The 21,985-nt window shown below is 56.1% G+C and overlaps 1 protein-coding gene across 3 annotated transcripts in view; it reads right to left on the bottom strand.

Annotated features, from left to right (window-relative positions):
* The window catches only part of FRMD5 (FERM domain containing 5), a gene marked incomplete at both ends in the record, with an annotated part of 113,155 nt that extends 98,282 nt beyond the window's left edge, over positions 1–14,873 (bottom strand). For all 3 annotated transcript variants that reach the window (XM_082321510.1, XM_082321511.1, XM_082321512.1), the window contains one exon: positions 14,772–14,873. In XM_082321510.1, coding sequence (XP_082177636.1) covers positions 14,772–14,873 — 102 coding nt within the window. The remainder of the gene's footprint in view (positions 1–14,771) is intronic.
* Between the last annotated feature and the right edge of the window lie 7,112 nt (positions 14,874–21,985).

Genomic DNA, 21,985 nt, shown 5'->3' with positions numbered 1-21,985 from the left:
TGCTTCATTTGTTATTGTAACACAAGCTGGATCCTTCCCCACCTGCCTTAAGGATGGTGCTCATCAGCCGCGTTTCTGCAGAGGCTGTGCTGGGACGCTCGCCCTGCGCAGCAGCAACAGACGCCGTCCCGCTGCTCTCTGGGACACGTCCTGCAGGGACTAACGCCGAACGCACCCAGGGGTGCCCCCCGCGGGGATCTGTACCTCTCCCGTCCCCCCGTGAGTCTCTGCCTTTCAGAGCCCAGACCCGCGAGCCCTGGCACAGCACCCGGCACGGGCAGCGCAGGCTTCAGCGCCGCGGAGGATCGCAGTCTCAAAGCAGAATTGCTTCTGCTGGTCTGCTGGCAGTGTTTTAAAAACCCAACCATGCCAGGACAGTGAAGTTTCAAGTAACAACTAATTTAAGGAGAGGTTTATCTGCAGAACTGGTTAATCTGACTGCATGCATTAAAGATATGCCATTTTAGCACAACTTATTTGCCTAAACGGTGCTTTAAACCCAGGTGACCTTCTGCAGATGCTCACAAGGCAAGGTTCATCAGTCTGTGTCTACCTTCAGTGCCTCCCTACGCCGGCCAGCACCGCAGCCACCAGCCGGAGGGAGCAGAGCTCTCAACGCGCCCCGGGAAGCCCCTGCCGCGGGCAGGGACCCTTCGCACGCGCAGGCGGCAGCTCCACGCTTCAGTTTCCATGAACGAAGTGTCCCACTCGGATCAAACTGCAGGTTTTACAGATGAAACAAATACGGAACAAAGAGGAGGGACGAGAGCCCATCCATCGGCGGTCCTAATCCCCTGCATTCGATGTGGGTATCCCAGGGCATCCATGCGGGGTGAGGTCCACGGAGGAGCTCAGCCCCCTCCTCCCTCCATCGCCGGTGCTGAGGACCCAAGCGATGCCGAGGGCCGCGTTGGCACGGACCCGGGGAGCCCCGTGGAGGAGTCCCCACAGCCCAGCGGTCGGGACAAGGTGGATGTGGACTAACACCCGTGGGTTACGGCACCTCATCATCACTTCCAGGGGCTGGACATGAAGCCCCAGCATGATGTCCCCGAAGCAGCAGCGGGGCAGGGGGGACGAGGGCATCTCCCAGGCGATGGCGGTGTCCCCTGCTCACCATCAGCCCTGTTCTTCTGTTCCCATGGCAATCCCCAGCCCCGCCAGCTGCACGGCGACGTTGACTTTTCCTCTCTCTCCATAGAGGTCCGTGGAACAAAGCAAAATAAAACAATTAGGCAGTGTCTGCGGGGGTCAACGTGCAGTCACTCCCTTCAGCCTGATTTACAGTTTCCCAAGTCCCATGCAGAAGCCAACGTGGAAGCCATTCTCAGCTGCTTTTTACTCTTATCCCCATCTCATGGAAGCTTCACAGAGTGTAAAACTGCAGCCCAGCTCAACTCGCCTCCTAATCCTCGCATTTATCCTATAGGCACCACGACCTCCGAGCCGCTGCCAGCACCTCTGCCAAGCCCCCGGGGCCGGCCCCGAGGCCGTGCCTGCTGAAGATGGCACGTCTCCGCAGGGGTGAGGAATAAGCAGACAAACAGAGGGAATGGGAAATCCTGTGCTAACAGGGCTGGTTAAAGAGCAGCCCATCATTCCAGTTAAGCTCCAGCACTGGTGCTGGCTCAGCGAGGGAAACATCAGCACCCTTGCACTTGGGGAAGCTTTTCGGATGCTGCACCTGAGCGCTGGGAAGAGCAGCCCATTTTCTGTACAACATTCACATCCATCCTGCAGAATCTGAATTTTGACTCAGAATTTTAGTCAAGGAGAGCTCAATTAGCTGTAACAGAAAAAAGCCACGGAAAGAAGATGGTGGCCTGGCAGAGGGCAGCTGGCTGCCTCCCCAGCCCAGGCAGGGTGAGGCACCCAAAATCTCTCCTGGTCTCAGGAACCATTTAACCTGCCAGGGACAGCCTCACGAAGGACACCGAAGAGGCTGCAGAAGACAAGGGCCACCAGCTGCCACCCAGCAGCCTCCTGGCTTCCCAGCACGCCCTCCCCACCCGGGCTCTCCTGGCCCCCCACCAACGGGGGCTAAGCCCCGCTGCCAGCTCCCAGCACCGGTTCTCCCAGCTGCCTGTGCCTGGGATGGGCACCGGCTCTGCTGGGATGCAGGAGCCCCCGGCCGCTGCGGGCAGCCGGCCCCAGGCACCCGTCCCTGCTCAAGGCACGGTGCCTTCCCGCACCCAAGGGCTGCAAAGGCCCTTGCAAACAATAACACAGCAGGTTAGTCTCGGAGAATACATCTTCTCCCTGTTCACTTCCAGGGGGTGAACAGCGAGCCAGAGAGATTTGGAAATTTCTGTCTTGAGGGCGCGAGGTTTAATTGCTTATGTTCTCCGTTACTAATGCGCTCCCATGGCAAAACCCCTGCCTGCTCCCTCTTCACGATGCAGGGACCGTAACTGAGTTGCAGCTTGGCCGTGATCAGCCTTCCCATGGTGAGGCTCCCTGGGGACAAGCCCTGCCCCAGGCTGGAGCTGTCCTTCCGCTCGTCCCTGCGCTGTCACCGATGCCAGTGGTGCTGTGACACTGCTGTCCCCTTCGCAGTTATCCCTTACGGGGGACCCGCTCGCTGCTGCTGGGTTTTGTAGTGCTTTATAGCTAAGAATGGATCACCTCCTCCTCAAAAATACTGCAGTTATGTTTCAGGCTCAGAACCGTATTTCTGGGGCTTTGCAGGTCTCAGGTTGGCTCTGGAGGAGGAGCTGTGACCGCAGCACCCGCGCTCGCTGCTCTGCCCCGGGCTGCCGGAGCTGCCCCTCCTGGGGTCCCGCACCCTGCAAAGGGCCACGGGGCAGCGGGTGGCCACGACAGGAGCCGAGGGCTTCAGCCTCCTCGCCTGGTGCGGGCACGAAGGGTCGGGATGTGCCCTGTGCACAAGCAAAAAGCTCTGCTGCAGGCTGCTCTGCTTTTTCTTCGCTTGCAGCCCTGCATTGCAAAGCAACATCAACCTTGTACAGCGAAATCATCCTCACTGCCCACGGCGCTGGCCCTGGCAAGTCCAGGAGCCCGAGCACTGTGCCAGGCAAACGCCGCGTCCCTCTTCACGTACTCCCTGCACCCAGCCTCTCACCAACGCGTCCTCAGAGAAACTTTGATGGAACAAGGACGAGCTGTTAGCCCAGTTTTGCAGCCGGGGGAGGCTGCGATCAGGGAGGAGCCGTGGAGGACCCAGAGCAGCACCCGTGGAGGACCCAGAGCGGCACCCTGCCGAACCCGCACGTTTCCCGCCGGCAGCCCCAGGACACCGGCAGGACGTGACCCGGCTCATCAGCATCAGCTCACGGATACAGAGATTAACCGTGTCCGAAAACCCCGTCTCTTTGGAAAAGCCCAGCAGAGCTGACTGAGAATTACACGCTGCCCGCAGAAGTTTAAAACCAAATGAGCCTAAAATGCCTCAGACCTTGCTCCCCATTACACTCAATGACGTCCTCATAACAAAATGCCACACGTTAATTAAAAAGCCCTATAGAAACAGGAATGCTCTCTGCTCAGTGGTACTGGGGGTTACTAAGGAAAGCCTCAGCCTTATTTCTTTCCTCCAAGCCCCATTAGTTGTGGTTTTATTTAATTCTGGGGGACTTTGCCACGGGACCAATGTGTTAACACTGACAGTGGGAAGCATCCCATAAGGGCAGAGAGAAATCACTGTCATCAGTATTTAAGGCTCACTACGTTGGAATTAATTTTGTATTAGCACCTTATTTATGTCTAGAACAAAACCCAGATGTTAAGCTGGGGGACACGGCACCCAACCAATGCCGATACTGCTAAGGAGACAGGCAAGCTCCCACTCACGCCTGGGGAAGCAACTGCCAGCCACCGCTCATCCCCTCTGCTTTATTCCAAACCCCAGATGAAGAAATCGGAAAGCAGAAGTCACAACCAGTTAAAGCCCTGTGGGTGGGCTTAAGGAGTGGCTTCCCAGAAGCGGTGACGGGCTGGGGAACCATTCCCTGCAGCTTTGGGGTTTTTACATCAACGTGCAAACGAGAACGATGCAAAACTGTAAACACACAGGTAATAAATGCAAGCGGAAGAAAGGAAGGACAGCAGTAACACGGACCTGGACCAGAAGACAGAAAAGTCCATTCTGGATCAGAACTTTAATACCGAGGAGCAGCCCAGGAACACTGAGGTTTAGGCAGGAGCGTGGCCCGGGAGAGCTGCCCTCAGAGGGAGGCACCGCCGCAAGGGCAGGAGCCGAGGCTTGGTTCAGAGCGGTCCCGGTGGCGCGGGGGCCACGGGCGTCCCCAGACGGATGGAGGAGGATGGCCTGGCACGGCGGGGGACGCTCCCAAGATCTATCACACCCCTATCGCCCCGATCCTGTCTCACCGTCGTCCCCAGCCCTCTCCTCTGCTGCTGCGTTTTCTATTGCCATCGCTTTTTCTCTTCTTCACTTCCAAAGGCCCCGGGGGCTCCTGGGTTTCAGATCCCGAAGACATTCTGTTCTCATTACACATTTCCTTTGGAAAGCCATTGTTGTTTGCAAGCCAGGAATATTAGTCAGCATGTTATATATTGCAATGCTAATGAGAATTAAATCGATTCATGAAAAGTACCTGCTCAGCATGTTTATTATCTATTTTTCAAACATAACTATATTGGATTCCAGCTTTTTTCTTCAGTCCCAATATACTGTCCATTCTATGAGTACAGTATATAGATAACATATAGTTTCAATCACTATAAACTACCTAATCTATATATTCCTAAAGTCTCTCTCTGGCTCCAGAATGGCTTCATCAATTTCTCTAATTTTTTTATTAAAGAAAAATTTCCTATTGGCAGCTAGATGCATATTTCCTTTGGGATCCCAGCTTATGTGCCAAGCTAAAAGCCAATACGATCTGAAACAGCCCTGCTATAAACCCCTGAAAAATAGAAAAACCTCGTCGATATGACAGATATGCCACTATAATTAAAGTCTTTGGTAACAGACATTATGCAGCCAAAATATTCTATTTCCAGCTGCAGCATTGATCAAATTTTGACATCCAGCATTAACTAGCTGAGGGCTCTCTGGCCTCAGAAAGCACAACGCCACAAAGCTTCTGTTAATTATCATTTATAAAAATGCCTCGTCTATCTGGTGAGACACCGGTACCTGGCGAGTACTGACCCACCTTATTTCATGCCTCCCCGCAGCATGCCAAGCCAGCCTAAGGTTTTTGTCCATCCTCGGGAGTCCAGTGCTTATATTCTTTACTGCCAGATACGAAAGATTAAAATACGTGCCAACCTTGACTTCCCAATGAGATGCTCAAGGCAAAAAAATGGCTCTCCCAGGGCAAGAAAATGGGTCTCGGCATAAAGCCCAGCTCTGGCGAGACCGCGACCCGGCCGGGAGCAGGGGGAGGCTCCCAGCTCAGAATTCTAAAGAAAATATGTTAAAATTATTATGTTAAAATTATTAGGGTGCAGGCAGCCCACAGCTCTGAGCCCTGCAACACTCGCGCCTCTTCGGGAAGGATTTCCTAACCTTTGCGTTCGCACGATGCGAAGTACATCCTACAAACCCAGGCAGGCGTTTCAGTCTGTTCCCTTGCCTGCAGAAGAGCAGTTTCCATTCACATCAACTTTCCCGGTCAGGACCAAAGACTGAACAATTTGGGAGCACAGACCGCCCCGTTTCCATAAGGAGAACTGGGATCATCCACTAACGGAAGGACAAAGTTGATCCTCGGATCAGCTAAAAGATCCCGTGGCTTAAAACACAGCTCGGCTCTACAAACTGGTTATGTAAAAATGGCACCACCTTGCTCAGTAGCACAGCTCCTGACGGGTATCTGGAGAGGCAGCTGCTGACTTTATTGAGTAAAATAAGATTTTACTGTATTTTACCCCTGCTGTCCCCTACAGATAAGAAGCCAGAGGAACCACGATGGCATCTTGCATTTTGTGTGTGCGTAGAATAAACTACATTCCTCACAAAATTTCAGCTGCCGAGTCACTTTTGCAAATGAAGGCAATGGTTACCAGTCAAGGTAATGTACGCAGATGGTAACTGCCAAAGTGTAACTAAGGGCAAAGTACGGTCTGCATCTTTAAAATGACGATGCAGGAGGAACAAAGCGCCCAGCTGCTCCCCAGGACCACGCCAGTTCGGTCCACCGGCAGTTAACAAAAATCCTATTTTTACCTAGTAAAAAAGAGCAGTTCTCCCCCGGCAGACTGAAGCACAGTTCGCACAACTTCCCTCTGCACGGGCCCTTTTCAGAAAAAAAAAAATTAGACCCTAAGGACCAGGCATTTTTTGCAGATATTCCGTTCAGTCTTGGCCACAATTACACAACAGACACGGCAACCTCTGCGCCGTGCGCAGGAAACTGCCCGGCCGGCCCCAAATCCCCCGGGTCACTTCAGAAACAACCATATCCTGGTAGATCTCACCTAAATTCCTGGAAAATCAGATCATCGCAAAATCTGTGCCACAGAGCAGCAGGACAGAAAGATGGCACGGGACTGTCACGTATCCCCGCACCGACCGCGCACCCGGGGCACGAGGCTGCAGCGACTTCAGACCTCACCACTCTTCCTCTCGCTTCCAAACGCTACTGAATGCAAAAGGCAGCAGTTACTCTTCTGTCTAGAAACTAAAACACCGTAATGGGTATTTAATAGCTACCTTCAACGGCAAGAACTCCTTGTGTCAATGTCCCTCAATATACAAAATAAAAGATGGGCTTGTTCGAATAGGAGGCGGGTGGTGGCAGCGGGGGGAGACACATAGAACTGGAGTGTGAAGCTTAAAAATATACTTTCATTTAAGATGGCCAGGTAGGCGCGTGCCCGCCAGCCCGGGGATGGTTTACGGGCAGTGATTTCACGCACGCGCAAACCCCTGAAGGACAACGCCCGGTGGAGACGGCGGAGGAGAAGAACCATCTCCCAACCAGCCGGGCGACCGTGGCTCCGACCCCGCTGCCGGCACAGACGGGCGCAGAAATCTGGCAAGAAAGGTGCTGCCAAACGCTTCCTTTTCTGGAGAGGAAGGAGCTGATCTTTGGGATTTGGGCAGAAGAGCCGGCGCATCCCCTGCCCCGCTCCTGCCGCTGCCCGGTCACCGCGCTTCTGCCCCCACCACCCCCCGGCCCCCCTGAACACAGACCACACAGGCAAATAAGCCTCTGGGGCGATGTATCTCATGAGATTTCATTTCTATTTTAATTATTTGTTTTTACAAGCAAAACGTTGTAAACGTAGATAAAACTGTCTAATAAATACCCACACTTTTATTTCCTAGAAACGCCAGTATTTTGCACGCCACCAGAGCACAGCTCAGCGAACCGGCGGTGACGCGCCGGCGGCGAGCTTCACTCTGCCGTTTAGATCCACTCGTTGCAGCGTAACAACACAAAGCTTTCGTGGCCGTTGAGTCCCAGCGCAGGCGCTTCCACGTGGGGCCAGCTCGCACGCCCCCGCCCCGCAGCGCCCCGGATGCCGCCCTTCGCGCTCCTCATCCTCACCGTGCAAAAACGCCCTGGCAGCCGCAGGGCTCGTGCAGGGGGTTGCTCGCGCCTTGGTCCCCGCTGCTCCATCCTCCGACAGGCTGCTCTGGCCCCGGGCGTGTGCCCTGCGGACCTCGTGAAGGCAGGGCTGTGACCGCAGGAGGTTCGTCGCAGGGCATCGCCCAGCCTGCAGGAATGCTGTCACCTCGGCCCACGGACTTCGGAGCTGGTTTGGCAGAGCATCGCCTCCTAAAGCAAAACCTGGCTTGTGTTTCATGCTCAGAAGACACCCCTAGGTTTCTGTATAAATGCAGATGACCATATAAACCCTAATTCTGACATCCGTGCTTGTGTGCACAGAGTCTTCTCACTTCTTCAGACCTTTCTGAAAACTCACCCCATTTCTTCCACATCTCCTCCTTTGTCCTGGCGCTCAGAGCAAAGCAACCTTTGCTTCAGCCCGGCCTCCACCAGCAGTTTGCTCTGTAGCCCTGGGTAGGTCTGCAGCTGATTATCCAGTTCGGTAAGGAACGCAATAAAACCAGACCGCACCAGCTAACAGCGCCTCGTGCAACATTAGGGTTGGTTAAGATGTTGCCGTGCTTAGGCGAAAACTCAAAAAAACGTTCAAAGTGTTAATTCCTCCCTGTCGTGACGGAAGACGGTGGGTTTGCCTTTCTCCTGGGCTCTGGCAGCAGCCGGCAGAGCTCTGCTGACATGGTGCGGGAGCACAAGCAAAAACCTCTCCTGGGATGATGAAGGTGCCACAGAAATCTGAGTAGATTTTAGAAAGTCACCAAGAGCAACAGCAGCTGTAACTCCGTTGGGAATACAAGGGGGGAATCCACAAGAGGTGGCCGATGAAGGAACAAATTAGGATACATTTTCCTGCGTTCTGAAGCTTCTAAGAGGCTGGTAGGAACAACAACCAAAAATACATACCTACAAATCCTGCCACGAGAGGGGATTTATCCCCATCCTTTCAAATCACCCCCCAGCCCTGGCAGGACAAACTCAAGCCCACGCGTACGCATGCGTTAACTCCAGTGTCGCTGCGCCCGTCAGAACCTGCTCCCCACCTCCTTCTTGCCATGCAGGAGCCACCGTCTCTGCAGACGCTCGCTGTGGATTCATCAGCCTTGCAGGCAATTCCAGATCATCAATATGAAATTGCTCTCATACTGCTGTGATAATTTACTCTGGAAAAAATTCAAAGAAAAGAATTTGACCTGAAACCTTCTTATTTGCAGAAGCAACTCCAAAGCCTTCTGTAACCAAACAATAATTGGGTTTTTTGACCACAAACAAGTGGCTGATGACAGAAGCACCGTTCAGTTCTCTCCGCAACAGCACCAACGCCTGACCCCTGCGCTAACGAGGTATTGTCTATTCCTGACAAAACTGAGAGCAAATAAAATACAGCACTTCTCGCACGGCGCATCCCTGCTTGTTCCCCAGCCTTCTCCAGCAATGCGCTGTCATTTCTAACAAGTGACAGTAGTGCCACGCTTCCTCTGCCGTTTGGGAACCAGGAGCACAGCGACTTCGGAGCGTTTGCTCTACAATGCCACCCTGCTCGGAGACACAGCTGCGCTGCAGAAGGCAGAGGGCCCGCTCCCGTTTCGATGGGAGCACACGCGTGCTCTGCTCTGCGTGTCGGGATTCCCATCAGTCCTGCGCAAACTGGGGTCACCACAGGGTTCGTGACATTCCTGCAAGTCCCCCAGAAGGCTGAAGTGTTGAGGGTACCATAGAGTTTGGTTTTTCCCACCAGCAAACGAGACAAAGATAAGCGCACGCCATCCTCGAACACGTAGGACCAAGTGCCTGTTGGCTATCGAGTAGCTACCCCCCAAGCCAACAAGGACCCCACTTCCCACTGACAGCCAAATTCACCCAACGCCGCACAGGCGGAGGCCATTCCCAGTGCCCTGCCCACGCCTAGGAACCCACCTTCACGCATGGTGCTACCCCCCCGGGGAGGACACCCACGCCTGCGCCAGCTGTGGGGGAGCTCCCACAGACTGATGGCATCTCCATCGGGCCCTTGCCCGCGGCCAGCGGCAGCGTCTCAGTGAGGGTCTTGCTCGCTGCGCAGCCTCTGCCCATCGTCACACACGGCTTCCAGGAGAAGCCAACCTGTGAGGTTTCAGCTAGGAGACGGGGCTGCCAGCTGCACCAGCAGAGCGGGATCCCAGACGCTTTCGGTGCCGCTAGTCTTCTACAGGGCAAACCGAAGCATCCTGCAAGTCTCGGCTTTGCTGGAATGTGGCCGCAGACGTCATTCCCATATACAGGATCCCTTTGAGCTCCTGAAGAATGAGTCAAAAATTAAAAATAAGTGGGCTGCTCAAGGCACTTTTAGTATTCCCCAGACACCTTAAAAAAAGCCTCCTACTGTGCATTACCTAATTTTTACATGACAGAAGCAGAAAATGTCTTCTTTCATGATGCCGGTGTACATATATATCTTTCTACAATGGTATCACTCTGTGTGTGTGTATGTGTGTGTGTGTGTGTGTGCGCGCGCGTGTGTGTGTATATATTTCTCTCTATATATATTTGTCTTCAACATCTTGTATGGGAAAGCGATAAGCAAAGTAGTTCTTTCAGGAAACCGGCTCCTAAGAGGGGGATAGCTGGCAGTTTCACAGCAGGTAACACTGTAAAACAGGTAGGAAAACTTAGGAGAAAATAGACATTTCAGCTGGGGAAGAAACAGCAGCACTAGAAATATTTTCAATGGGTCTCCATAATAACTTGTGTTTCTGCCTCCCATTAAAGTGAGAGCAAATATGGCACTAGTTTTTCAGTGGACATTTAGTGGATGTTTTCCTCAGCTGCCTTTTGTATCCTTTGTATTTAAAATTACATACTTGGGAATAAATTTAAAAGGAAAAAGGAGATGAAACCCAAGAAACTCTCAGCTTTGACTGGTAGTTTGTCTTCAAACTTATTCTGCACTTCAGGCAGTTTTCTGCCGAGCCCACGCGCCGTACGTGTGTAAGCGTTGGTGCAGGGGACGGAGGGTGCGCCCTGACAGCGTGCAGCTCCACGGAGACACGGCTGAGCAAGAACGATAGGTTTCTGTTGCAAATACGTTTTCAACGCTATAAATAAAAACATTACTTTGAATAGAGTCAAGAGCAAACCAGCCAAAGAAACCTGCCAGTATTGCTTTCACCACCCCTGGGACCGCAGGCCGGGAGGGGTGCGATCCTGCACCCGCTGCAGCCCAGAGACTTTGCTGATGGACCTCTCCTCGCTGCCCCAACGCGCCGGCGGTGCTGCGGGGGCTTTGCCGGAGCCTCGCCGGTGCCGGACCACGAGACCAGGCGATGCTCAGAGAGCCCGACCCGCCGCGCAGACCCGCGGCCTCGGACCCAACGCCCGTCTCACTCCGCGTTTCTGATGCCAGGTTTGGCATCGGGCCCTGTTACTGCACCCCGGGTTCAGGCCGCGGGAGAGAAGGGAAGGCTCTGGGGGCGGAGGGAAGTTTCTCGGCACGAAGCCTCGTGGTTTCTGGGGCTCTCGGCAGCAGGGAGCAAGCTCCGGTGCAGAACTCATCCCCGGTGCTCAGGACTTTGGACAAGAGACCCCACTGCGTCAGCAGCATCCGCTAACCTATTTCCCGGCAAAAGCAATTGGAAACTCTCAGAAGATAAAGAGATAATGAACAAATAACCTTCACAGTAGCCAGCGCTGCAAAAACCCAAGGTTCCCCTTTGTGTTGACTGCCTGTTATTAATGATCCTGTCAGGTCTCCTAATGAACTTTGTGCTTCATGTGGAAAACGGGGGGTTTGTCCAACAGCGTAGTCAAGAGCTCGTTTCTATTTATTTCTAATCTTACGCAAGAAAGTTCTCACATTCTGCATCTAAGAAACCGCATTTTTCTATTTATTTTCTCACCTCTCCACGTTCCTGTAGTACTACTGAGGTTTGAAACAAAACGCCGCTGTCTTTTCAGGAAAATGCTTGATGCGTCGAGCAATGGCAAATCATTAATTATTTCAAGCCTTTTATACCACCACTGACACCACAGCGAAGAATTTAAAACATTTCCTCAGACAAGCAGCTCAGTCACAGCAAAACCGCAGCGCGAGAGCATTGCTTCGTTTGTTCAAAGCTTGCTTTATTCTAACAACGGCTGCAAGGCCGCCTCGCTGGCAAACTGCTCCGCGTTTGTCTTTGGAGACACGGCGCGCAAGGTGGCAAAGAGAAATTAAATATACTGCTAGACCAGACCCTTGCCATGGAGATGAGCAAACAGCCCTCGGGAATGGCTGCCCCTCTCTGCCAGCCGAGCCGCCCCCCGGGGACGCGTCTCGGGGCGGTGACACCCACGGGAGCGGGGTCCCCAGCACCCGTGGCCAGCAGCCAGCACAAGGCCGAGGGACGGAGCGTTAATGGCCATTGCTGCCTTCTCACGCCTGATGGTCACCACACCACCAACTGCCGCCTTTATTGCTTTAAAAGGTGCCTCTGTGGCATGTCGTATTATTAAAATACCAGCTTTTCTGAGTCAAGAAAGCCCAACATCTTCATGTTCAGGCACCTGCTGGGAGCCTCCGAGTCCCAGCAAGAGACTGAGACCCGCAGCCCCGCTCGCCGGCAGACACAGACCGTCCCCGGGTACCCAGCGGAGATGGGTGCTGGGACGATGTCCTCCCCAAAACAGCAAACTACTGGAACAGATAAAAAAAAAAACCAACCAACAACAAAACCGCTTCTGGAGGTGCCGACCCAGCTGCCCCGACTGCACCCGCTCCCTCTGCCTGCGGCAGCTCTGTCCCCCCGCACCGCCCCTGAGCCCGCCGGGGCCGGGGGAGCCGGGGACCAGCCCCCCAGGCCCCTCCGCCTGCTCGGGTGGGCCCTTACGGAGCGAGGATTAGGGCAAAAGGGAGGAAGGATTCATCCAAGCTCAGACAACGAACCGTTCGTTCAACGTGGGAATATTACCAAAGTAAACTTTGGATAATCAAATAAAAAAGGCTTTATTTAGAAACAGAATATTCAGGTATTGTCTAGCAGCACCAAACCCCTACTCCCACGCCTGTATCAAGCACAGCCAGAGGTTAATTTTGTTGCCAGGTTTAACCAGTGCCATTACCTCGAACGTAAATAAGACCTCGCAAAATCAGCTCTGCCTCCGAGCGCTCCTTTCTCTTCCCCAGCAATGGAGAAGCCAGACGACATGTCAGACGGGCCACGCCGCAGGGAGGGCGCGGAGCCCGTCGCATCCCCCCGCGCCGCCGGGCTGAGCGGCACGAACACACGGGCACAGCAGCGAAAACACACGGCACAAACTTCCAGCGAGCAGCTTCGCTCCCCAGATGTGCGCCGTGATTAACAGCGCTGCGGACGAAACTCACGCCTTATGCTTTGGACAGTTTCTCCGTATTTAAGTAAAAATAGAAATACATAAATTAGAAACAACAGGCGGAGAAACAGCCTGGGTGAGGAAACACTATGGATCTCAGCAAGACACGGAATAGCTGCGCTCGTGAGGGAATGACCTTCAAAACTCATTCGCCGCTCGCAGCCTGGATGGTGACGGCTTTTCCCACCTGCGAGACATTATACATTCCTACTGTGTACGCTTTAATTTTGCGCGGACTATAAATACTTGGCTTATAAGGCAGCGTGGAAGTGAGAGAAAACAAATATTTAGCTGGGGTAACCTTGGTTGTGAGGGCAATACGAGCTAATTCTGTATGCTTAGGTCATGCATGCTAAATGCCAGGATTCACTATTTACGATGCTAAACATAAAACAAGCCACTGAAATGTGTGATCAAGTAGTATTTTCTCTTAAAAAAAAAAAAAAAAAAAAAGACATGCAAAATGACGACACCTAAATTATCTTAAGGACAGAAAATCCAGATTTTTCTAAACTGCGTTGCCTACACTTTCTCTCCCAAACTACAGTTTTCCATTTAATTTGTATTAAAAACAACCTCTGAGAGACGAATTCGTTTTGCTGATGCAGGGTAGAGCGGGTTGCCGTTCCAGCTGTTTACTGGGTCACCCTTCGCGGTCCAGGTGGGGGAGGCGAGGGAGGAAGGAGCATCAGCATTCTCCAGCCGTTATTTGCACAAAACACCCTATTTATCTATTTTAGACTATTCAAGCAAAAATGACGGTGCCTCCCATCGCCTGCAGCGTTCCTCGGTAGCCATTCCTTAGCGTTACCGTTTAAAGCATGCTCCTGCCGGTAAATGAGGAGATGCTCCCTGCTCCTCGGAGTTGCAGGACAGGGGGAACCGGGGAGACCCAGGGAAGGCTGGAAGGTGGGAGCTGCTGCTGTTTACACCTTGAGTCACCCTTACTCAAAACTCTGCCCTGAATTTTCCACTGCCTACGGACTGGGCTGAAGCCAGCTGGTACCGGCAGGAAGAGTTGCGAGTGCTATAGCGTACAGGTTTTCGGCGTGCCAGCAGCCGCCGGCGAGCTCCCTTGCAGAGATGATGGTAATTGTAGGAATGAAGAGTAAAAGCAGCCGGAGCCAGGGATGCTCCGCTCAGCCCTCCGGTCACACGGTCCCGTTACCTAACTCGGGGCAGCGCGGACGGTGAGCGCGTTTTGCTGGTTTTTGGGAATACGACATCCCAGGGGCCGTGCGCGCCGGGCGAGGCAGCAGCCGGGCGGGGGGCAACGGCTCCGGGTCCCGGTCCCGGTGCCGCCCGGCAGATGCGCGCCCCGTCCCCGCCGCTCGGGACTATCGCAAACCCCAACCCCCGCATTAGGGCAGAGCCGGGCGCTAACTGGGGGGGCAGCCCGGGGCACCCCGGGGGGCGGCGGAGGCCGGGGAGAGGAGCGGCCCCTGCGCATCCCTGCCCAGCAGCAGCCCCGGGACTTCACTTCGCGCCGAAGTCCGCCCCGCGATGCGCGGAGCCTCCGCGGCCGGCGGAGGAGGGCGAGCGCCGCCCGGCTCGGCGCGGCACGGCGAGGAGCTCCGCCGGCCCCGGGCTGGCCGTGCCGGGCGGCCCCTGCCCCGCTCCGGCTCCGGGCGGCTCCCCGCGCCATCCCCGCACGCCTCCGCGGCGGCGGGGGGGCTCTGCCCCGGGGCTCCGCGCCGCCGGCAGCCGCTGCCCGAGTCCCGCATCGACGCTCCGGTCGCCTCCCGAGAGCCGGGGGGCGGCGGGAGCGGAGCGGGGGGGGGTCTCCGCCTTTGTTCGCGGCGGCGGGGCAGGACCGGGCCGCCCCCGCCGCTCCGCTCCTTTTGTCTGGCGGCCGCGGGCGGCAGCGCGGCCCCGGCGGGGTCTGTCCCGGCCCCGCCGCCCCCGGCCCGGCGGGACGCTGACCTGGATGGTGCAGGTGTACTCGCTGTCGTCCAGCAGCCGCACGGTGCAGTTGTACTCGCGGTCCAGGTTCCTGCTGCTGCCACTCATCCACCTGCTCAGCATCTTCCCGAGCCGGGCGGCCGAGCGGAGCGGAGCGGGGCGCGGAGCGGCGGAGCCTCCGCTCACATCCCCGCTGCCGGCGCGGCGCGGCGCGGTGCGGTGCGGTGCGGTGCGGCGGGCGCGCCCCCCGCCCGGCCCGGCCCGGCCCGGCCCTGTCCCCGCTGCGGGCCGAGCGGAGCGGAGCGGAGCGGCGCGGAGCGCAGTGCCCGTGCCCGGGCCGCGGCGCACGGCGGGCGGGGTGGAGGCAGGCCCGGGGGGGCGACCGGCGCCGGCTGCGGGGGCCAATCTCGGCGCCGAGGCGGTGACGGGCTCCGCCGCAAACCAATGCGGCAGGGGCGGCGCGGCCCCGCCGCCTGCGCCGGGCAGCCCCGCGCGGGAGGGGGCTCGGCGGGCGCGGAGGGGCGGGGGGGGCGGGGGGCTCCGCGGGCGCGGAGCGGCGGGGGGGGGGGGGGCGGCTGCGGGCGCGGCGCTGCGCCGGCCGGCGGGGGTCCCCGGGGAGAGCGGGGCGCCCGGCGAGCTGCGGGGCTCCGCCGCCGGCGTCCTCCCACCTCCCGCCCGCAACTTCTGCCCGCAGCCTGCCCCCGCAGAGGGGCTCCCCCGCACCCGGGGCGGGGGGCAGCGGGGCAGCGGCGCGGGGGCAGCCCCCAGTCTGCGGGGGCAGCCCCCAGTTTGTGGGAGCAGCCCCCAGTCTGCGGGGGCAGCCCCCAGTCTGTGGGAGCAGCCCCCAGTTTGTGGGAGCAGCCCCCAGTCTGCGGGGGCAGCCCCCAGTCTGTGGGAGCAGCCCCCAGTTTGTGGGAGCAGCCCCCAGTCTGCGGGGGCAGCCCCCAGTTTGTGGGAGCAGCCCCCAGTCTGCAGGAGCAGCCCCCAGTTTGTGGGAGCAGCCCCCAGTCTGCGGGGGCAACCGGCTGCTGTTGCGGTTGAGCCTTGCTGTCGCAAGTGACGTCGAGCGGGCTCGGGTGCGTGTGGCCGGGTGCATCCTCGCCCCGGACCACCTGAGCGGGGAGGTGGGCAGCCGCCCTTCCCGTCCCATGAAGGACGAGGCTGCGTCCCTGGGGGCGGCGGGCGAATCGGCACGACCCTCAGGCCTGCAAGTCACTGTCGAAGCCCCGGCCTGCGCCCGGCGCTCTCGCCAGGGACAGATTCGGGTTAATCGGTTGGTATTCCAGTAGAAGGGTCGGCTCTCACGGCCCCTTGAGCGGAGCGGCATGCTGGCCCAAATGCTGAGGTGGCCCCCAGGGCATAAGCTTCTCTCTTAGTGTTCACTCGCCATGGAAGGAAACTTAAATTTCTGGTTATTAGACAAAATGGACTCTAAAAGTGGTCAGTGTTTGCTCAGACGCAGTAGGTGCTGCTCTGGAGAAGTGAGATACCTGGTGGCGGTGTCAGCAGTGACCGGGGACGGGAGCGCGGCGGCAGAGCTGCAGATCTCTGCCTCCGGCCCTGGCCATTCCCATCTGGGTGTCGCACTCCGTCCACATCCCTGCACAGAGGAAGGCCCCCACCGAGGGGTTCAGCATCGCTCCCACCACCGCCCCCGTTCCGCACACGCTGACAGACGCCCGAACCAAGCGGGCCGCTGCGAGGTCCCTGTTAAGCCGCCTCCGGTCTGTCCCACCGCACCGCGGGCCCTGTCCCCGCGGCGCCTTCCTGACTCGGCTCGCCTTTGCCGGGGGACCCGCACGCAGCCCCTCCAGCTGCGTTCACAGCCTGCAGCGCCGCTCCCGTCCTCCCTTCACAAGCCCCAGCCTTGGACTCCGACTGTGCAGCTAACTGATCCCCATATTATCTCTGCTCCAACTTCGCTCATTCCCTGCCCTCCCAGGCAGAAAGATGGTTTACAAAGCCACATTCCTCACCTTTCCCCAGGCAGCGCTGGCTCCCTTCCCACCGGCCCTTCCAGACCTCTCCCGGCTGCCGGGGAGCATCCCTTCCCACACCGCACCGCCCAGCCGAGCTCTCCCCAGCCCCGCTAGAAAGGAGAATGGCTCCAAGGCGCCGGTGGCTCTGCGGGCTCTCATCTCCCTGCCACACCGCCCTCACGGTGGGAAGCCCACGCTGGCGCGTGGGGCTGGGACCCCGGCACTTTTCTTTGGGGCCACACAGCTCAGGAGTTGTCCCCGTGCCGAGTGACAAGCGATGGGTCTTTCCCAGGCTGCCTCCCCATCCCAGCCCGGCTGGCTGCGCCGGCTCTGCCCGGCGGGCTGGGCGCACCCCTGCCGTGGCTGCGCTCGTGGAGGGACCAGAGGAGGACCAGGCTCGGTTATTTTAATATCCAAGAGGCAATTAATCTCAATGTCCAATTAATGTAAATGCCGGAGTGGGAAGGAGATGTTGCAGGCAGCGGTGCTGCAGCAGCGAGACACAGACAGTGGGCAACATCTCGTAGGTGACATTATTCTGCTGGAAAAACTGATGGCAAAGCCAGAGACTTGGCCTGTGCGGGATGTCTATCGCGAGACTGAATTCTGCAGCTCCCCAGGAAGGTGGGTTGTGCCCGGCGCGTTGTTAGGAGGCGTGATGCAGAGCCCAGAGCAACAACGGCGCTTTTCACAAAGAATGGGACTCGCTCCTGAACCATCTGGGCACTTTTACAAAGATGCTTGTATTCACTAAAGTAGCTGCTACTTTGTCATGTATCCCACTCTGCATAAATTGTTCATCTGCCTCAGAGCTCCCCTTCTGGACCAGCTGAACTGTTAATGAAGAATGGGATCCTCAGCATTAGCAGGTGCTGCTTTCATCAAGAACAGAAGCTTCTGAGCCAGCTGAGCGGCTTAATGAAGAGAGCATTCATGCCACAGCAGCCTCAGCTTTGTCAGAGAGCCTCTCACCCGTGCCACGGCTCCGCTATTAACTTTGTTCCTCGACCAAGTGAACGGTTTTGCCGAGGTTCCAGTTTTCGGCAGAGAAACTGCATTTTTTTACAAAGACCCTCGCCGAGGCAACGCAGGAGCCCCTTGCCTGCGTTCGCCCCGCTGCGCTGCCTCGGGCCCGTCCTCGGGACAGGGAAGGTTGCTGGAGCCAGACATCTCAGGGCAGCTCTACGCTGCTCTCGCAAACTGCCTGGAAAGGTTTCCACTGAGCACATCAAAGGCTGGGAGATGCCTTTATAAAAATACTCTCTGCTCCCCAGCTTTGATCGACAAGAATGCAGTTTTGATGAGTAATGTCTTTTTTTCTTTTTAATAATTAATACAGTAAATCCTCTAAATTCTCCATTTGGATTCTCCCTTACTTGCAGTTTTGAGCTCAGAAATCCAAAATGCAGCATTCCAAATGTGTATTTAAAGTGAATTCTTAGATGTATTTGTTTTCCAGTAGGTTAAATTCCACTAAGAGATCGTGTCTTAAAACCCTGGGAGGACGGGGCAGGGCTGTCTCTGCTGCTCAGAGGAGCAGAACGCTCCCCGCAGGGCAGCGCGAACCCATCCCGAGGCTGGCACTCGCATTACAAACCACTGCGAAGCATCCAGCGCGCAGCAGAACGAGGGTTTGCAGAGCCGTGCGTGAGAAGCCGTGCCGAGGTGCCGTCAGGAGGCTCTTTGCCTCTGCTGCAGGGCAGAAACTGAGCTCCGGCGGGCCGGTGCTAAGGCCCAAGGCTGCCCCGCAGCCCCGGCATCGCGCCAGCTCATCAGCCCTGCTGCGGCTCCCAGGTTTGCTAGGCTGTCGCAGGCTCTGGGTCAAATACGCCTGTTTAACCGGCATGGTCAGGCCTAAGTCCCTCTGATATATTTCAAAGTGAAAACAGCCAATTAGGCGTATTAGTTTGCATTTATTTGGTGCAGTAATACAGGGTGCATTGACAAAGCTAACGCCAATCCAGCCTGGTGTGCTCCGGTGATGCTGGGAAGTTCTCAGCTGTCTGAATAGTTAACATTAACAGAAGCGAAGATGCAATAAATGCCTTAAATTCAAAAGTAATGCATTGCTCTTTATCCGTCTCAGGTATTTGAGTAGAAAATGTCATGCATTATCTATTTATCATCCATAATCCATACATTTATCATCGTTATCATTTCTCATCCAGGACTAGCTGTAGGTTTGAGAGCGGAGGCGGCTGTCCGCCAGGCGTGGAGAGGCAGACCTGGGTGTTTCCGAAGGCAAGGCTGGCGGCAGGGAGCGGAGGACGCCCGCGCGCCCGGCGCCGGGGATTCGGCCGGGAGCCGCCCTCTCACTTGGCACAGCGTTAAAGGACAACCCTTCATCTTTACATTACGCTAATGTTTGTAAGCAATAACTACTTCTTCTGCACAGGGTGACCAAAATACGGACCTCTGCTTTAACCGGTATTTCTTGTTTAACTGCAGCCTGTTCTGTTTAGATACTTTCTGCGTTTTCTTCAGCCGGAGCTGGGAAATGAGGCTGTCAGCTTTGCTTTGCTTTTCAGCAGGTACCTGAATCTGAAATTATAGAAGAATAACGGTTCTTATCAATCTGAGCTCCAACACGAGCCCAGCGCTATCCAGATGAGATGTCAAAACGTGGCCCAGCTCACAGGGTCTGCCCGTAATTTAAATGGTCAACGGTACCGTCAGCGTTATTGTTAAACTTCCAGATCAGCCGAATTCACAGTCCCCGGGCTGCTCTCCCAGGCTATCTGCGACGTGAAGCAGGCATTGATTCACCACTCCACACTTGCCCTCTGTTTTCTATACACTGAGAAGAGAGGGAAACAGAAGACCAAATTCTCTGTTATCCCTTAATTACTTTTTGTTGATGGAAAGTTTTGGAAAAGAAGACTTAACCTCTTCTCGAAAGAGGCTCACCTAGGCATTGCAACCAGCCCACTGCGAGCCTGAGTTCCCTTACATTTACCTGAATCTGGAGTAAATGCCTGTCTATTCTTCATACAGTGTTTTTCTACAATAATGAATGATTAGAAACACCGTGGAAACCAACGAGGGGCCCATCACTGGCTTTAGGCCAGTATTCTAGAATTGCATGCAGGAGATTTTTCCAGGGGACGCGGACGAGGGAGTGCTCCGCCGTCGGTTCATCTCTGGGGAGCGCGGAAGCCCTTCAGCCAGTGTTTGTACAGCTCTCCTCCTCAGCCGAGCACCAGTGGCCGCGGGAAACATTCGGGCCAGCAGCTGAGTTACCTCCTCCAGCAAAATTAGGTCAATAAGTTCTAATTATTTAGGTTTAGATAACATCCCTCGGACACATCTCATGCAGCGGTGGTGGTGGGACTGGCTGGGGAAGACACGCCGTACCAACAAGAGACCCCCCAAGTCCTATTTCTCCCATGGTTTCTCCCATGGTTTCTCCCAGCACAGCGGGAAGGAGGGTGACGTGCGCCATACGTGTTTGTATGTGCATCTTCGGTCCCATTGTTATTTCTGTATATCCTGAGATTATTTCTAGCAGCACCATCTGATGGGAAGGGGCTGCTGCGCTCAGAGGTGGCTCCATGTGCCACAAGGGACGATCACCTCCCACCACGGAGGGTGCTCCATGCTGAGCTGAAGAGAAAAGAAGGAGGCAAAGAAAGGTGAGGAAAGGAGGAGACTCAAAATGAGAGAGAAAGGGAAGAAAAGGGGATGAGGGAGGAGAAAAGGGTGGTGAGGATGAAAGTCAGCTGTAAGAGGACCAAAAGTGAAAAAAGGGGCTGGAACCGTCCCAGCAACCGCCCCACACGTACCCACGGGGGAACAGGCTGTAGCATCCAGCTTCCCGACTCCCAGGCATTTAAAATTTTAACCATAATTTGCAATTATAACCAGAGGATAAAATTTCAGCCTGTTAGGAGGAGGTGGGAACCTGCAGGGCGATGCACATTAATTACTGCTGACATACAGGGACAGGCTCCTTAGGCAGAGGCCTCCTTCTGTTCTAGCACACAATTTTTGGCTCAAGGCAGGTATTTCAGGGAGTCATTCTAGGGCCTGTGCTGCTGGGCAGGTCGCAGCAGTCGGCCACGGAGACCTTTTCCCTCCTCCTTGGCTGCAGGGCCGCAGGAGCAGCTCTCGGGGTGGGGAAGGTGCTGGCAGAGCCCGGCAAGGAGCAGTGGCGAAGCTGGGGGCTCCTCCCTGCAGCCCCGTGTACGGTGGGCTCAGTGCGGGTCGTCACTGCCGGTCCTGTGGCAATGGTGATGAAGAAAGAAGGGGAGGAGCGGTCCTGTGCTCAGGGACCACCGTCTCGGGTGCCGTCCGGGAAAACCTTGCTCAGTCTCAGTTCTGAGCAGCGTGGTTTCTCGCCAATGGGCAGGCCCGGCGATGAGCCTCCCCTGACAGCCCGGCTTACAGCAACGGTTACAGGTCTCCATCTGATGTCACACCCTATGACACGCTGCTGCTTCGGCACAATCTGTCACCCGGAGCAGGAGCATCTCTCCGCAGGGCGTCTGCTGCCGCACTCCCCGGCACACAACAGGACAAGGCAGAATTCCTTCCAGGGGCGTCCCTCCGGGCTGGAGGAGGCCTGCCAGGGATGGAGTCCTCTTGCAGCAGATGCAGCCTGTACCACTGGGTCGCTCCGGAGCATCTTGTTCGTTCTCCTCCGCCGGCATTGCTGTGGGCCAGCACCTCGCCGTGGCCCCCCGCAAGCCCTCCTGCAATGCCTGGAGCCACGGGCAGCGTCAGGCACGTCTCCCCACCTTCCCTTCTGGTTGCCCCCAGCGAGGCTTGGGTCTTCTGGGAAAATGGTTGCCTCCCTTCACGAGGCAGAGGCTGTACCTTTCAGGAGGTTCCCTGTGGGCTCAAAGTCACCAGCCATTTTTTGGTCCTAAAGATCCTTTTTAGGTTCTTCACCCCTGGATTTCTTCATGTTCCTTAGGGAGCTCTTTACGGCTGAGCTCCTGGTGGTGGGGAGCTCGCTCCCCGCTCCCGGCATCGTGCGATGGCACCACCTCGTCTCCCCTTGTAGAGGAAGGCACTTGTGAAGGAGAGAGACAGCACGAAGTGTGACTGTTCGAGTCGGCAATTCACAGCAAACAATTGCCTTGACTTTTTTCCCTGCTTGCAGAGCTAATCATAAGTATGTCAGAAAAAGCTTTGCTCCGTGCGCTCGCGGCAGAGACTCCAGATTGGAGGCACTGTGTTTGTGCCTGGCTAGATGGGGCACGCGGAATTTTATCCTCTTTCTGAGTCACTGGTTTGGCAGACATTTACATCACC

This window comes from Platalea leucorodia (genome assembly GCF_965183815.1).
Source record: "Platalea leucorodia genome assembly, chromosome: 9".
NCBI classification, from domain to species: domain Eukaryota; kingdom Metazoa; phylum Chordata; class Aves; order Pelecaniformes; family Threskiornithidae; genus Platalea; species Platalea leucorodia.
The sequence above is the reverse complement of the archived record's forward strand: the minus strand, read 5'-3'. Positions and strand labels throughout refer to the sequence as shown.